General features: G+C 40.9%; 1 protein-coding gene across 2 annotated transcripts in view; it reads right to left on the reverse strand.

The window, feature by feature from the left end:
• The window catches only part of SPATA13 (spermatogenesis associated 13), a 161092-nt gene extending 144974 nt beyond the window's left edge, over nucleotides 1-16118 (reverse strand). For both annotated transcript variants that reach the window (XM_056328872.1, XM_056328869.1), the window contains exon 1: nucleotides 16026-16118. In XM_056328872.1, coding sequence (XP_056184847.1) covers nucleotides 16026-16103 — 78 coding nt within the window. In that variant the 5' untranslated portion in view covers nucleotides 16104-16118. The remainder of the gene's footprint in view (nucleotides 1-16025) is intronic.
• Nucleotides 16119-17038: the final 920 nt, after the last annotated feature.

Genomic DNA, 17038 nt, shown 5'->3' on the forward strand with positions numbered 1-17038 from the left:
ACGGGTAGCAAATGGCCTGAGAATTTAGGCTTGCACGATATGTTTAGCATTTTGCATGTAAACAATTACTTCACCTGCACTACATCAAGGACGCTTAGGAAGTGAGTGGGTATTTGGTTGGAGAGCTTGATGCAGCCTGGTACAAAGCAAAAGGTCATTTGCAAATCCTCCGTCAGATGAGTTTTCAACTCCCACACCGTGACCAGGGTCATTCTGATCTGTGCATTTGATTTGTGCCTAGCCCCACTCGGGATAAGAAGACAGTTTAATAGGGTTGAGAGAGCACATTTGAATTAATAATCTGTTTTAAGAGATCATCTGTAACTTGATTTGAAACAGCTATTTTTACAGTGTGGTGAGAGAGAAAGCTTTACATACTACATCTGTTTAATTTCCAGTATCCTCCATGCTTCCTGGCTTTATGAAAAAACAAATGCAGAAAAAAACAGAACAGCTCAAAAATAAAATGTGTGCTTATTCTTAACATTGGAAATAAAATTCCTGCAGAGCACCCATTCACAAAAAGCATCCAAAACAGTTCCTGGGGGGAAGTATTTCAGAGAGATTGTGATAAGCCATTAGATCCTACCGTCCTAGCCACAGCAAAACTTTATTCTGAGATTTATTGCTTTTAGTAGTTTGGTGCTTTTGTACTCATGTTCCTTTACTACACCAGTAGAGGTAAAGCACTGCAATGTTTAAGGATTCTGCTGCACTACTGGGCTGCAGCAATTCCCACCACAGTGAATCCAAATAACCTGCACTACAGTGATAGTTCAGTGGTCCAGTCCACAAATACTGAACCAACATATCATAAAGCCTGCTGCATTAAGGACAGCTGAAACCAGAGCTGGCTTAGCTTTATATGCCAGACTATATCTGTGACAGGAGCTGAGCCATACCCACTTTGGTGGGAAGCTCACATGTCATAAGTTCATAGCGCTGCACCTCCCCTGAAACAGGCTCTAAGTCTTCTTGAAGGAAATCTGTCTTTCAGGAATTCGTAGAACATAATACTGGATTGTTCTAAAGTAAGCAATATTCAGTAAGCTCTCAAAGTACACTTACAGAGAGTATGAATACATCTGCTAGCAAAATGCCTTCTCACCAGAAGTAAGCTGTCCCTTGATCTTTGCTATGTTCTCCACACTTTTCTAGCAATCTGTGCTGCAATTGCACTACTGAAGTGTCAGCTAGTTCTAAAGGTCATAGAGGGGGGAAACCCCCCACTAGTATCTTCCTTACAAAGATAAAATTCTGAAGCTATTAAAGTCATGAGGAGTTGCTACTGATTTTAATAGTTCTAGGATTTCAGTAATAAAATCTGCTAAGTTAATTGCATGTAGGTTCCAAGACTATTTTTCAAGTATTTTGTTCAAAAATAAACTGCAGAAAAGGTGCTTTACCATGATTTCACATACAGGTGTTATTGGTATAGACATTACGTTGAAGCTCAATAAAGGAAAAAGTAGATCAAATAACAGGGAAATTCCTAAAAACAAAGATCATGGGATAGTTTCTTAAAAAAAAAAAATATCCCTGACCCTAAGCCCATTTAAAATTACTCACAGAACAATATCCCACTCCCCATCATAGACAAGATCTTTTTGTCTCTAAACTAAATGAATTTGATGGTGGCTTGGATAGCAAGGGGGAAACATGATGATGCAGTCTGACTTTCACAAGAGCTCTCTTTGTGATCTAGCGGAGCTCTACTAATGGGAACACAGGCACCAGCCTTGCAAGGCCCTGAACTTCCAGCCCCAGGTGAAACAAATCTTGCTTACTGGGAACTAAATATATCTGACAGCTGTCAGACAAGCAGGTCAATAGCTTCTTCAGATCAAGCCTTGTTTTAGCTCAGGCAACTCCTTTCACAGCATGTCAAAAAATACAGCGGTCATTACAGAATATAAGCGGGAAACAGACCTCTAAAGCTTTGCTTACTGAATAACTTCTGTTTAAACTCAACTAGAATTATTGATTTGTAAATCTTCTGGGGCAGAAATCTTCACAACCATGAGGGTAACATCTAACAGAATGCAGCTCCATTATGAATGTATTTTGTGGATGGAAAGCATGGTATAGTGGTAACTAAATATTAAAAAAGATCTCTATGCATAGATATGTCAGAAAGCACCATATACTATCAAGGTCAGCATTTTTCCCCAAATGTTGTTGCCCCCTGGTATTGGTTTTACTGTGGTTCATCAAAACTCAGTCTGCAGTGAGGGGGGAGTGAATAGTGTATCAGTCCCTCTAGCTACACAAGTATGTGAGTCCTGCCCAATTTGTGTATTTCATTGCAATATTGTAATATTTAAGTTTTATCTTTTTTAGGCTGCAAACCGAGTAATGCTAGAAGTAGACCAGATGAGTTCCCATTTGCTTTCTTCTCCGTTATTCAACAGGTAATGTGTAAGTTTAAAACACAAAATGTGTTCTAAAACCAAGGAGTTTTAAGGTAGGGGATGACTCAGCCCCCTATACCAAAACAGCATCATCCCTGCCTACTGTGATGCTACCATTAACACAAATCTCTTATTTCACCAAGAGGTAAAACAAGACTCCAAATGCTGCAAATTGCTCTTGTAGGTTACTGCAGTAACAATGGCACAAGGGAATGGTCCATTAACCTCAAGGGGCTGCACTGACAGAGCTGAATCAAAACCAAAGGTCTTCAGGGCTGATGGTGCTGTAGGTTTCTACATCTTCCTCTCCCATTACTAGTTCCATAACTTCTTTTTAAGGTCTGAATTCACTTTTAAAAGCTTTTTAAATGTTCCATGACACTCAGGGTCAGAAGATGGTCCAACCAGGGCATCCTAAAGCTGAAAAAGACCATCCCTTTACCTGGAAGAAGAGAGTGGCCAAGATACTTATGAAGCCTTGTAAGCATGCATGCTTAAACCAGCTTCAGTGCAAAGGATTTGAAATTGCATTGCAGTTACTACATAACTTAACAGGCTGGTTCTGTGCTGCTTGCCTGACCATGCTGTCAGTAAATCAAGGAATACTGTGGTCATAATAATTTTAAGAGGATATATATGCACACCCATTCTGCATCTTTGGATTTAGACATTATCTCGAGGCTTCTGAAATAAATCTTCTCCCTTTCTGCTTGTCTAAGAGAATATAGCAGCTCCTTTGTTATCTGCCTGTATCTGTGTTTTTGTTCAGGAAACAGATCCAGCTTGACTTGACATTGAATTAAATCTCAAGAGAGTGATCCAAAGCCGGGAAAGCTTCTCCCTGGATGTATAAGGCTTTAGCTTAGACCTCAAATGTCCAAAACACTGTATCCTTTCATCAGCTGAAATATTCAATGCTATGCCCATCAGGAGCCATATAAGTTAATGACTGTCAGAGGGTGCCTTTCCCAGGTTAACTGCCCAGTTCAGAATCAAACCTTCCCTCACTCTGCTTTTAGCCATTTTAAAGGAGCTAAAATAATGAAAATTATCTGAAGTCAGAATTTTATCTTACAGGGTTAGACTCATTCTGACTCCCAGTCACAGTTGCTCTGCTTTCCAAAGTCACGTAACAGTAGAGTATCTGTTGGGTTTGGATGTGATGAGCTCAGTACATTTCTTGGAACCTGCTCATTATTGTATGAAGCATATGGATTTGAGAACGGAAAAGCTGCCAAGATACTGTAAGAGCTACCAACCATATGGGCATCCAATCCATACTGAACATCAGGTAATATTTGGAAAACTCAGATAATTTTTCATTCTTGCTGCAACTTTGCGCTACCCCTGCCCGGCACAAGAAATTAAAATACTTTGCAAATGCATCTCACTAATACAACTGTTCAGATAAACATCCATCTTTCTGGATCTGAGCCACATTACAGAGCTTTTTGAGATCCATATTAATGGTGATCACATGCTCTGCAGTGTATATCTGACCAAAGATAACTTTAACTCTTTTGTATTTGTAATAATGCTACTGGCCTTGGTGGAAACCTAATGAGGAGTCTGTTATATCCTCTAATAGTTTCTCTCAGCTAATAACATCTGCATTACTTTAGGCCGTAAGAAATAATTTTTTTGGAAGGATGAGTTTTCATGTGTCTGGGTAGACTTTAAAGTTAATTTCTTCACCAGTATTTGAAATAACTACTTTCTCTTAGAGAATCAAAACATACAGAGGTACTGGGAAACCCTAATACAAATATCAGAAAAGGTTAGGCTTTTACAGCAAATTTCCATAATCCATTATGGATTCACTACACACAGGCAGGCTGCAGTAAATTGTGCTGCTAACAAAAATGCAAAGAACGGTGAAAGGAACAAACAGAACTGCTCACAACGCAAGGACAGCAATGAGATCTCTAATTGGAGAAAATTAATTCCTCAGAAGAGTTCAGCCTGCAAGCTTGGATTCCAAGCTTTACAGCTTAAAGGCGGCAATTACAATATTCCAAGTGATTGAGGTTACTTTACTTGACCGATAAATGAAGCTTTATGTCTAAATTCTTCTAAATTATGGGTTCAGTAAGTTATAAACAGTTCCCTCCATTTAAAGCAAGAGTTATCTTGCAGTGAATGCAGTGCAACTGAGAGGAGGAGCCCAGCTTTCAAAAACAGCTGAATACTTTTCTGTACCCTGACTAAAGCTGGGCCTTTGTCCTATTGCTTTAATGGCTTTACTCTGGTTTTTCTTTACTTCAATGTGGTATAAATGATTCCCTCTTTCTGTTGAGCTTCGGGTGTAGAACTGGGCAGAATCTCAAAGTCTGGAGATCATTTACTAAACCTACATCTTTTCAGACTGGCTAAACATTGGCACAAACAAGAACATTAGTCACCATCATGACTAATGTTCATTAGTAACATTTTTAAGTTCCGAAACACAGCAGCTCAGATTATTCATCATCTTAGACAACCAGTCCTTCAGTTACTAGACAAATGAACTGTGCATTGCTCACAGGTAGAAATGTTATTCTCCTCCTGCTTTATAAATCTGATATTTGATAGTATCTAACATGGGATCTGGGAATGTTTCCCACCTCTTGCATCAAGGTCCATTCTCTGGCTGAGTACTGAGTGCTTGTTGAGATAAGACTCAGATGTATACTTTATATATATTATTTTAGATATGTATATATACAGATTGCTCCTTCAGGCCCTGAACTATCACATTACTTTCACTGGAAAAATATGAGTAGGTGGGATCCACTGCACAGTCCAGCATGTCTCCCTGTAAAGATGACTGAGGGACCAGGGCTTTTGGTACACGTGTAGAGCATGCCAGGCCCATAGTTTGGAAACAGCGATGACTCTGTCTAGTAAGAGAGGGCTAAGCACATACACAGCCCTTCCTAGTCTTCCTCCAGAAGTGAACATACTACGTGCTTCTGAACCTAAAAACTTGGTCCTTATGGATCTCCCTTAATAAGACTCTTTGGTCATTAAAACTGGTAATTAGTGACCACTTCAAAACCATTCTCTTGAAAAATATTGAGAAAAAATTGCAAAGATGTTTTATATCTTGTAAAAAAAATCTGTAGATATTCCAAGGACTCAGTAACTGAAGAGAATGAAGCGTGTTTCAGGATGGTTAATGTTTTCTGTAATTCAGGGACAAACCCTGGTCCAAAAACCTTTGAGATAATGGGCACTGGACCCACTGAGTGCTCTAGTTTCTGCAAAATACAGAGATTCATTGTGTTGAGGAGTCACTGGTTAATGGTTATAACAGCGTACAATACTAGTGTGTTACTGGAATAGCTAATCTGACTTTGTAGAAAGCAAACAACTCCTTCAAACAGCTGAGCCTGTCACTGCTTTCTAATATAATGGTAAAGGTCAAAATGGCAGCTTTTTAATGTGAAGAAATGCCTGGTTTAATGTCAAACCAAAGAAAGTATTAAACCCCATATACTTTAATACTCTTTACCAAAGCAAAGACTGCAGGCTACATGCAGGCACGTTAACTGACCTCCCAAAATACAACTTCAGGGTCCTGTACTTGCAGGAGCCTTGTGCTGTCACCAGGGGAAGGAACTGGCCGCCCTAGTGTTAAATGCTGATGCAATACCTTGGCTTTCAGAGAGAAGTCAAATTTTGGCACCTAAATGAAAGAGAACGTTTTGAGAAGTGATTGTTTATGTAACTTTTGGTCTATGTAAATCTCCTGTTAATGCATTAGGACCTTAAAGAGGTTTAAATGGCAAAAGCTTCTCAGCTTATCTTTGAGCTTACAGTGTTCATCCAGAGCTTGGTTACATTATTGCCTGAAGGCTGGCAAGACAGAGAAAAGATAACAAGAAGTCTGTCATACTGCATGCTCTATACCCTGGGCTATGCACCTCTCACAGTTTCATTCATTTTATCTAGTGATTTATAAACTTTAAATGGAAAAACTTTTGTTCATTCCAGTTCCCTCTTTTAAACACTTTTTTTTTTTCTTTCCCAGCACCGTTTTGCTGAAAAAAGTGCCACATGAGCAGAGGCAGCAGAGCCCCTCCCTGCTGGAGGGCCCAGGCAGCACCAGTGGAAGGGTCCTAATTAGGGACCTAATTGGGCCCCCATTAGCTTTGTCCAGCCTGGAAATGAACCAACAGATAGTGACAGAGAGGTAAAACATCCCACCTTAAGATTGAGAAATAAGGAAAACAAGAAGGAATGAGTTTCTACTGGAGAACACTTGCTAAAAATTCCTCCTCATTTGTATGTAAATTCAGCGCTGCCCATGGCCCCCTGCCACTGCCTGGGTGTGAGGGACAGAGCCTGAAAAACTGGCACAAGCAAGCCTGGGGCTTGCCAGCAGAGGCCAGCATGTTGCTAGATAATGTTCAGAGGCACCAATTCATTAAATTCTGCATAGAGTCAAACAATGGGACTTCGAGTGTGTTTGACAAATATGTTGGATCCCTGCTTTGGTTAGGCTGCTCATTCAGTTTGGGTGCTGGAAATCATAGTGACAAAGGTGATCCAGTGTAACACCCTTACAGAGCTACTTCTTGATCACTGTAGGATGTAAATCTCTCTTCATGTACATTAAGAAAATACCCACTGCCATAATCAATGTGGTCATCTGAAACCCTCCCTTGGGAAGTACTAGGTGTTAGGATTTGATCACATCTAATTCAGAGACAGATAGGGCTGCCTAATCAAAAAGGACAGAGGGATGGATGCTTAAAAGCATGAAAGGAAGTAAATGGCATGGTCTTTCCAGAGAGCTAGATGTCTGTCTGTCACCTCTGTCCCTGAACGTGAAGCACCTACCTAAGGAAGCTATTCCACCACTCCTCTCTGATCACAGAGGACCCCACAGCCAGTATGAAGGAGACATTTCAGTCTTGGTTATGAAGGTAGTGAGACCTGAGGAACTCCATGCAGTATCCTCTTTTCCTAACCTTCAGGATCAGTAACAGCAGTGGAACCAGTGCAGTCTGATCCATGATCACATGTATAAACTGGCCAGTTTCCTTGGGAAGAGGTGAATATTGCTCTATGGAGACTCAATAACCACCTGAAGCTCACTAAGGCAAAGGATTATTTTTCTTCAGTTGTAAATAAAGATTTTTAAACTATACTTCTCTGTTTGGCTCTTAGGGAGGAGGTGTTGCCAGGGAACATTTTTTGTGAACAGCACTTTTAGGTTCAATGCAGCAGTCAGACACTGCTAAATATTCCTTGCTGCTGAGACCAGTTTTGAAAAGACCCACTGGGATTTCAAGTCTGATTAGAAGTTGCTGGCCTTATAAGAAACTTGGACAGAGTATAGCTCAGGAAATATTTCTACCACATTTTGTGGCCACATTGGGAGTTAAATGATGTATGTAATATGCATTTTCTCAGCTGCTCACCCCTGAGCACTTGAAGGTTGCTGTCCCTGCTTCAGAGGTTGCTGAAGTCCTTTTAAAGCAGCAGGTAAATCATTGTGATTTACAATATGGCATATTAAGATAAATTGACACATATTTCTTTAATGTCCCAGCTTGTGATGTGATACACAAGAGCTCTTATCAAAATTAAAAAATTAAACTGTCACCATTCAGAACTCTTTCAATGCCAGTTAATGTCATACAACCCTGGCTTCTGCAAAATATAAGGCTAACTTCAAAAAGAAGGGGGGGGGGGGGGGGGGGCTGGACACAGTTTAATGCTCATGTTGCATAAACATCACACCAGCGTGCTCTCTTTAGAGGAACTCTGGGTCCCATTCATCCCTGAACCACCTCACTCTCATTTCTCACATCTTCTGTCATCTTTGAATTAAAGCAGAAAGCACTTTAGGCCTGGGACCACATCTTTCTATATTTTGTGAAGAACCTAGGATGCTTTTAGTTGCATGGGTATTGTATAAAGAGGAAAGAATTAGCACTGCTGTACAAGGAGATTTCAACAAGCTGCCCTAAGTTTGCAACTGCTCCTTTTATAATAACAATAGTGAGAAGAGCTGTTAAATAAGGCATAAAGTGTTTAAGTGAGTTATAAAACCCCAGTACTACTACAGTCACCAACTCACCATCTCAACGTCTACTCAGTATCTGCACTGGAACAGAAACTGAATCCCATGGGCAAAATACATAGCTGCTCTATCATTTCATAATGTATTGTCATCAAAATCGGTGTTTCACGTAAAGTAGGTTTATTCTTTTTGGTCAGAACCCAAAATATTTCTACAAGACAATTCCTAAACTTCACACATACACCCCTCTTCATTTTGGTGCTGTGTCATTGTATTTTCCAGTCTCCATACTGCTCAGATCAACACTTCTTTGTCTTCACCAAGGACCTTGCAATTCCCACTTGCATTTTACTGGGTTTCTAGGCATTCTCTCCAATGACAGCTTTCAGTTTCCATGTATTTGCTCTTCCCTTCCTATTTCTTACCCAGATTCATCTTACAAGACTACCACTTCTGACATTCTTTTCTAGTATCAGGCCAGTAAAGGGTGACTAAAGGTAGAGCTGATGTTAACTAGTAAATGCATGCATTTTGAGTTTAATATTTGAAATAGCACACATGCATCTGTATGTCTCTGCAGTTGTATTGTTTGCATATCTCTTAATAGATCTCCTGCACATTACACTTATCTGATTAAATTCTAAACTATTTAGAGGAAAAAATAGCTCTTGTCACTTGGGAAAGCAAATGTGATCAAACAGAAGTTTGACTTCACAGTTTGCATTTGACATCACCTTCTTGTATGCCTGCATTTGTGGTTCTATGATGGCGTAGTTAAACACCACAAAGTATAAAATAGATCTGGTCAGACATGAGAGTGTGAGTGCAGTTCAGACAGAGTAAACACACTACACAGGAGAGAGTTTAAGTTGTGCGGTGGTTTCACCCTTTTGTGGAGGCTTTATGCTGGCTGCAGGAGGACAAATGTTCCTTGATCTAGCATAAAAATGGAAATATGTAGACAAATTATACCTGATTGGGCATAAAGCCCAATAAAACAGATCTATCAGTGGTTTTGAACAAATTTGAATCAGCAGTAAATTTACATTAAATCAAAGCTTGGCTTCAGATGGCTACGGCATTTCTGATGAAACATGAGGATTTCTCAAGGCAGATTTACATACTGCCAAACGATAATGTTCATGACACTGACACATGCCCCCTTCTAGCTCTGTCAAATTAGGTCATTAGGTCCACCCATGTCCGGACTTTTCCCAGCACATCTCTCTGCTAAAAGATATGGACCAAAAATTCCCAAGCAAAATTTTCAGTTGTCCCTGGAACTGATTAATCGTCACCTCTGCCAATAGCACAGCTGTAGGAGACAAGTGTTGTCACAGTGGGAGGACTTTATCCCCTGCCCATGTAGTTCAAGACAATATACATGAACAGTAACACCACTGACTGATGCCAGTGGAGCTGAAAGGACTCAGACCAGATATATCTGCGAAAGGCATAGAAGGTATTTAGGTGTTTCTAATAACTGCAAGAAAATAGAAAGGTTTAAGGTCAACAAATAATCCTGACAAGTTCAGCTGGAATCCTCGGATACGTGGCATAAGCACTGACAGAGGTATAGCCAGTCTTGCTTGGTACTACGCTGATTTCCAGAGCAAGACATGCTGTGAAAGGGTCAGCACAATACGGTAACTGATTTTCTTCCTTTCTCTTTCCATTCTAAAACTTTAACCAATAAATATGTTCTGGCTCGGAATACGGTAAGCACTGGAGAAGGGATACATCTTTATACCCATAAAAAGCCATTGTCTTGTTTTAAACGATATTTAAATGACCTTTTTTCATTTCCAGCAAATAAGCATAGAAATCAGTTTCAATATCCAGTCAGACAACACAACAAACTCTCAGGATTTTGATCACCAACCACTTGGAGAAATGAGCACAGAGGGAGTGCTTCCCAGCAACTACTTACAGAACTGAACAGTGCATGAAGGAGTCGGAGAATTTCAAATCTCCAGTAAGGTACTTAAAAGTAGAGGTGATACACTTGAAAACAGTAATGGTAAAATTTATCCAGTGATTTGACACAAATAGCTTGCCCAGTTCTAACCAGTACTGTCTTATAAGTGAAGAGACATTTCCTTATGGGAATTACACCACAGTTTAGCAGCTTTCACTTTATCCTGTCCCTCTCCTCCGTCTCTCAGTTTAGCTGCTATCAGGAAAAAGCTGAGAAGTGTTGTCACAGCAAGCCATTTGAATGAGTAGCATACAGAAGTGAGAGAGTTGTAATCAACAGCCCATATAAAATGTAAAAGACTTAGAGCCAGTACAGCTCAGAGGAAAACCGAATAAATTACTAGAAACAGCCTCTAGTGAAAATACCCATCCTGAACTTTCCATGTCTTCAGTGCAAAGACGAAGGATCAACATACACAAGCAGAGCTGACCCAGAGCAGTTTCGATTTTATCGTGCTGCTCTGTATGTTGTTCATTTGCTACACTGCAAATAATGGTCCCTTTTTGTCACCACAAGAACAATAACAGTGACACCAAAATGCTTCTCATGCCATTCAGTGCAAGTCACTGCAGTAGTTTTGTTCCGGCCTCTACTTAATTCTTCTGTCCTGATGGCAGCAATATTTCCGTGGTTCTTCTCCCTTGTTCTGAGTTGCACAACTACTTTGTTTACAGCTTATTTCTTCTGACTGGAAACAAATGACCCCAGTGAGGCACTCCAGGCCTTTAAAATTCAGAGAACCCCAGATGAAGCTCTCACAGGGAAGGAGATGTTTGCTACCATCTGCTGGTGAACTAGACTTGGGGCTCAAACGTGGATCACAGACTTGATTTTCTGCATTACCTGACCGCTCAGCAAGAACCTGCTGATCCATTTGAGTCACATTCATTTAAGGGTTTGGTAGGAGGCTAAGAACATACTGCTATTTATGTTAGCTGGATGTGTTATATTTTAAGAAAAATGGTCAAGAAGAGAGGGAGAAAAGGAATTTCAGTCCTCTAAAGATGAGCAAATTTCTGCTAGCAAGACCTTTGTGGAGGCATGTGGGAGCTACAGAACTCCTAGAAGTATAATGACAGGAAGAAAGCCTTGGCTTATCATCATGGCTCAAGGTAATAAAGTTCTGAGATTGTTGCTAGAAATTGTCATCACCTCAAAAAGGAATTGCTTCTATGGTAGTAGCACCCAAATCAGGCATCGTAATCACAAAGACAGTTGTGTCAGTGTGCAGTGGGGTTCAGGGCTGCTGAGACAAGTATTTGGGGTCATAGACTATTACTGGACTGTGAACATTGTAAAGAGTGAAGGGAATTTGTCAACCTCTCTTTTGGGTGCATTAAAGCAACAAAATTAACTAACAACCATACAAGATTGGGTGTGCCTGCACTCGCAAGCAGGGAGAAGAAAAGAGGCACATGCTTGTGAGCCTTGAACAAAGTTCACAGAAGCGGATGTATACGGTGTATTTATTGGGGAGTTCTTTAAAAGCAAGGTGGAAAAAAAAGCAGTTCAAAAGTAAACTGAGAGCAACAGCTGTTTCTGGATGTTTTTTAAGGGAACTTACACTTGGAAGTGTTTAGCAGCTCTATATTTAACAGTTAGAAATGGTTATAGTTCGAGGAGAAATGTACTGTTCTATAAGCTGAAAACAATGTCCAAGAACAAGCTGAAATTTTTGCCCACAGGTGCTGACCCTCCTCAACTCCATCATCTCCCCAGCTTTAACAGGATCTGGTGATCAAAGCAGCTCCTTGGACTAATGCAAGACCTTCTTAGATTCAGCCCTAGAGTAATCCATTGCAGCATGTACCACAGACACTGCCCTCTGCCTGCACTCACCTCTCTCCCAGGTGCCATCACATGAAGATGACACCTGTCATCACCGCATTGTCCTTCTGCTCATGGTCTGCTCCTTTGCTAGAGTGCCCTAAATCCATAGATTAGCCGGTTTCTTTTTGTACTGTATTTACCACTACGGTTTTTGACACTGGGGGTGTATTTAGGCACTACCACAACAAAGTAATAACAAACTGTTCACTAACGTGCACTTACTCTTGCTGAACAGGGCAGGCAACTGTAGCTCCATGTAAATTTAAACCAGGTTTCTAAAACAGCAGCACGGAAGGTTATTCTGACCCAGAAAAGATGTGTGCTGCCACCCACTTCCCACACCTCCCATCCTGCATCCCCACCAGCTCTTCACAAGCAGAAGCACTGTATTCAACTTGCTGCAGAAAGAAAGAAAACAAACGACTAAGCTCCCAATTTTTCTGGTTTTCTTATCACAGATATTGCTCCCTCCATAGGATTTGAACATTGTTCCCCCATCCTTAGGGAGGAGTTTACATCGTTATTTCTTAACAGCCTTTCAGACAACAGGTCCCTGCCCCAACGGCTGTAACTGCTAGGGAGAGAGAGCCATTGTGCAGCTTTTGAAAGTTGGCAACATGTTCGGGTCAGGCTCCAACTGCCTGCAAAGCCACCCCTAGCTTATTTATCTATCCATGTCAGGGAGATAAAGCAAAGCATCAACTGGCAAGAAAGCCCCAAGTTAAGTTGATCCTGTCAAGTGAATTTCATGGCTTTGAATAGAAAGCCACAAACCAGCAGTTTTTGCTGCTTCCTCCCCCGTACAGTTCAGACAGGATTCAACAAAACCAAAACACCAACGGTAAGAGAAAATCAATAGGATTCAAGCATAGCTAATCCTCAATGAGTGAGTACATTTTGTAACTAAATCTGCTTGTACCCTGTGAATTTGAATTGCATTCATCTAAGTAGCAGGTTGTCGATTCACGAGTTAGGAAATGAATGGTAACAGTTCGTGGGTATATCAATAGCTGCATGATCTTGTTACCTATTCTTAAAACCAGGTATAGGACACAAAGAGGCACAAGACTCCCTGAACATTAGTAGCAACTGATTGAAAATGCAACAGTAATTCATGTGAGTGAAACCTGAAAAGGCCTTTGAAGAGGGGCTCTGGCCAAGCTGATACCAGCCACGGTCTGATTTGTGTAACCCACACATATCTCAGAGTACTCAACCCACTGCTGACCAGCTCCATGTCTGTCAACAGATCGAGAAATACAAGCAGCCTGTTCCCTAAGGAGCAGGGAAATGAGCGGAGGCAGCCTGACACAGAGAGGTGAGAAAGAGCAGCCCAGTCCCCCTCTTCCATATAATAAAGATGCTTATGGTTTATAATAGGGTTGCTTCTTGCTTTGGTTATCAAGCACTGGTGCCTATGCGAAAAGGCGTGTTTAACTCTGAGAATTTTGCACTGATCAACAGCCTTTTCAGCTGTCACTTCCCTCTAGTTGTCCCCTGTATCCATACCCTCCCCTACATCTAATTAAATTAGCTTTTACAAAATGATGTTTTGACAAAAGCACCACGCAAGACTCATCTGCTGGTCGTGCTGTGGCATGTGGAAAAGCAGAACAGCCCAGCATTATCTGCAGGCTTGGCCACTTACTCTTGATAGAAGACTCAGCAGTCTGAAACTAGATGTCTCTGTCCTCCCTCCTTCAGCAGTGATGTGACTACTTTCAGCTTCAAAGGATTTAAATTCACTTGCAGTACCAGTGCTATTCTGGCTGATATAAGGACACAAACAAGGTAAGGTTGCAGGGAAACAGTGTCTTTCATTAGCCTTCTGCTGTCAAAACGGAAGGCTTCTGTGCCTGAAACCTTGTTGGATTTTTCCCACTGTAAGAGCTGATCAATAAAAAAATTACCTCCCTCCACAAAGCTTTCATTAAACTACGCGTTACTTATGTAAGCTGTACTGCAGAGCCATCTCTTCTGCTGTCTTGGCATCCCATCTTGGTTTTCCATACAATTGTGCCCAGTTTCTCACATATATTTTACTTAGTTCATCAACAAATGTACTACGTTTCCACAAGTTGTACTATACCACAGTTTCTTTCAGCTTTTACTTTTAAGAATGTGCTCATGTTTGCACATTGCATATATCAAATACTTGAAATTATGCAAATAACAGAAGACCTGGAGAACTGGAAACGTGTGCCAGGATGCACTTTTCAGTACCTGCCAGTTTGTTCCAGAGGGATTTACTACAATGTACTTGTGTCTAACAGCCCTCAGTGACATAATAAATGAACACTGAAATGCAGTACCCAGCTGGGTTATGTTCACATTCATGTTTGCTGTACCAAGAGCTCATGAGCCAGGGTCAGGTAGGAACACTGCAGCATGGTAAAATCCAATATCCTTTTCCATTTCAATACCTATTCTAAGTGCCTTGCAGCCTAAAGGCACTTTGCCTAAGGACTTACAACTCTGATATGAAGGCAGAAAAATCTTTAACACACCATTAGCAAGCATAGGTAAGGCCGCTTTATGTCATGGTGAAATAATCTTTTCATTACCATTTAGTGAACAGGCATGTTTGAGAAGGTAATTTTTCCTAATAAATGGGGAAACCAAAGCAATATCACCATAAACTCTCCCACACAGAGACATTGTCCAATAAAATGAATTTCATCTGAATTTTACTCCAAATATACTTTGCCCCAGTAGATGGTGGTTTATTTAGCATATGATGCTACAAATAGCACAGATCTGGGCTGAGGACACACTGTACCAGGCCCTTTAAAGACCTTCTAATAGAAGCTTCTGGGCAGTGCTTACCTTACAAGTCAAGAGAAAAGACAGGTCCCAGACTGAGAAAACAATATAGCAAAGATACAACTACTTATGCATCATCATAAATCATGAACATTTAAAGCAAGAAGAATACCCTGCTCTGCCACTGTATCTAGTTATTCATAATTGTCTCACATCTGAAAGGCATAACAACAGAGATGAGGTTCCTACAGTAACTGCTCTATAAGTAACAGACTCTAAAATGAAGTTTTTAAAGCAACACTTAGAAGATAGTGGCTCAAACTGCACTATAGTGAAAGCACACGCTCACTAGAAGAGAAAGGCAAGGCAATGAACCTGGTCCCATCTCATCCTGACAATGCTGGTCTCTTCACAATGAGATGGGAACATTTGTCTCAAGGAAATGAAGATCTAAACTGAATTGCTGAATGGGAGAATGAGCTGGTGTGCAAAGCATCTCTGGCTTCTGTTACATTTTATCACAAACCCATGGCAGGTAAATTATGCATCTAGTGTTTTTTTGCTTCAAGTCCCTTATCATAGGGATGCAAATTTTTCTAATTTATCATACCTTGGCACAATTCACAAATCCTTGCAAACCCTAAATTATCTAGGAAGCTTGAAAGCTTTCCCCAAACAGTGTCCCTTCCTTACAGAAACGAGTAGCTTGTGTTTATATATATCTCTGAATTCACTGTTAATATAAATACAGTGGCTTTTCCAGACCAGATTGAAGGTGACTGTGAATTTGGCTACTTTAGAAGTCAAAGGAGAAAAGCTTTAAAAGGCAGTGAATAAGCTGTTCTCTAGAATCAGATCCATTTAGCCTAACTCCAACCAGTCATGCATATGCCACTTTGTGGTGCAGTTTGCTTAAAACATTATTACTCCCCTTCAGGTTTTGGAAACACAGCTTAAGATTGGGAAAACAGTTTAGATACTCAGTTTACTGTGCCATCAACCTTTTTACATGATGCATATCTGAGCTTACCTTCCACGTGACGGAGGGGCAGGCTGCCAAGGTGAAGGTAACTTTCTCTGTCACTACATTGAAGGTCACACGAAACATGGTTTGTACTCCAGTAGCCTCAGACCCAGGGTAGAAATCTTCAGTGACGGTCACACTGCTCACTTGTGTACATGCTGCCGGGCTCCTGTCATACTGCACTGTACATTCAGTAAACCCATAACGTTATGATTGAAGCTGAAGCCTGAAACAGCTGTAAGGGTCCAGCTTTTCCCAGCAGCCTTGCTCCTGTGTGTCAGAACTAATCAGATTAGCTGGTTTTACTTGTCTGAGTTGGGACTAACAGGTTAGCAGAACAGTTTGGGTGGGGGAAGGGAACAGTAAATAAATTAAATTAGGGCATTTACTAAGCAGCTGAGATTTCCTTCCTGCTCTCCTTTGTTTCTTTACAGAGCTCACACAGAGCCAGGACAATGCACCACAAAAACGCAGCTTTGTTTTAGAGCAGTTCTTTGTATAGGAGAATTTCTCTAACTTTGCCTTCATTTGATTCGTTTTTGGTTGCCAGTGATCAGCAAGAGGAGAGCTCTTCCAGAGCAGCCTGGATGTCATGCAGATAAACAAGTCTCAGACAGAAAAGGCATGTATTGTGTTTTTTTCATCCCACACTACCCGCCAAGGCAACACACTGGCAGTGCCAAGGGATCAGTCACACGATCTGCTCTGCACAGTACTAGATAACAAGATTCACAGATGGCCTAATCTGGAGACGAGGGCAAAAGGGTCAGAGCAACAGGACAGGACAGGAAAGGTACCACTTTATGATCCTCAGTCTGCTTCAGAGTACTTTTTCCATCTCTGTTACAAATTGAGGCAGATCTACCCTCATAGGAAGGAAAATTCCAAAGAATGAAAAAAGGGAAATCAAGTGGTATAACACCCACCATTAACAGTGGTTGACTGGATGCATAGACTGTGCCGCATGATGCAGGAGATGCTGCATGTGACAGACGCTTCCCTCATGAACAGAGAAGATG

Source organism: Falco biarmicus, chromosome 2, assembly GCF_023638135.1.
Source record: "Falco biarmicus isolate bFalBia1 chromosome 2, bFalBia1.pri, whole genome shotgun sequence".
In the NCBI taxonomy this organism is placed as follows: Eukaryota; Metazoa; Chordata; class Aves; order Falconiformes; family Falconidae; genus Falco; species Falco biarmicus.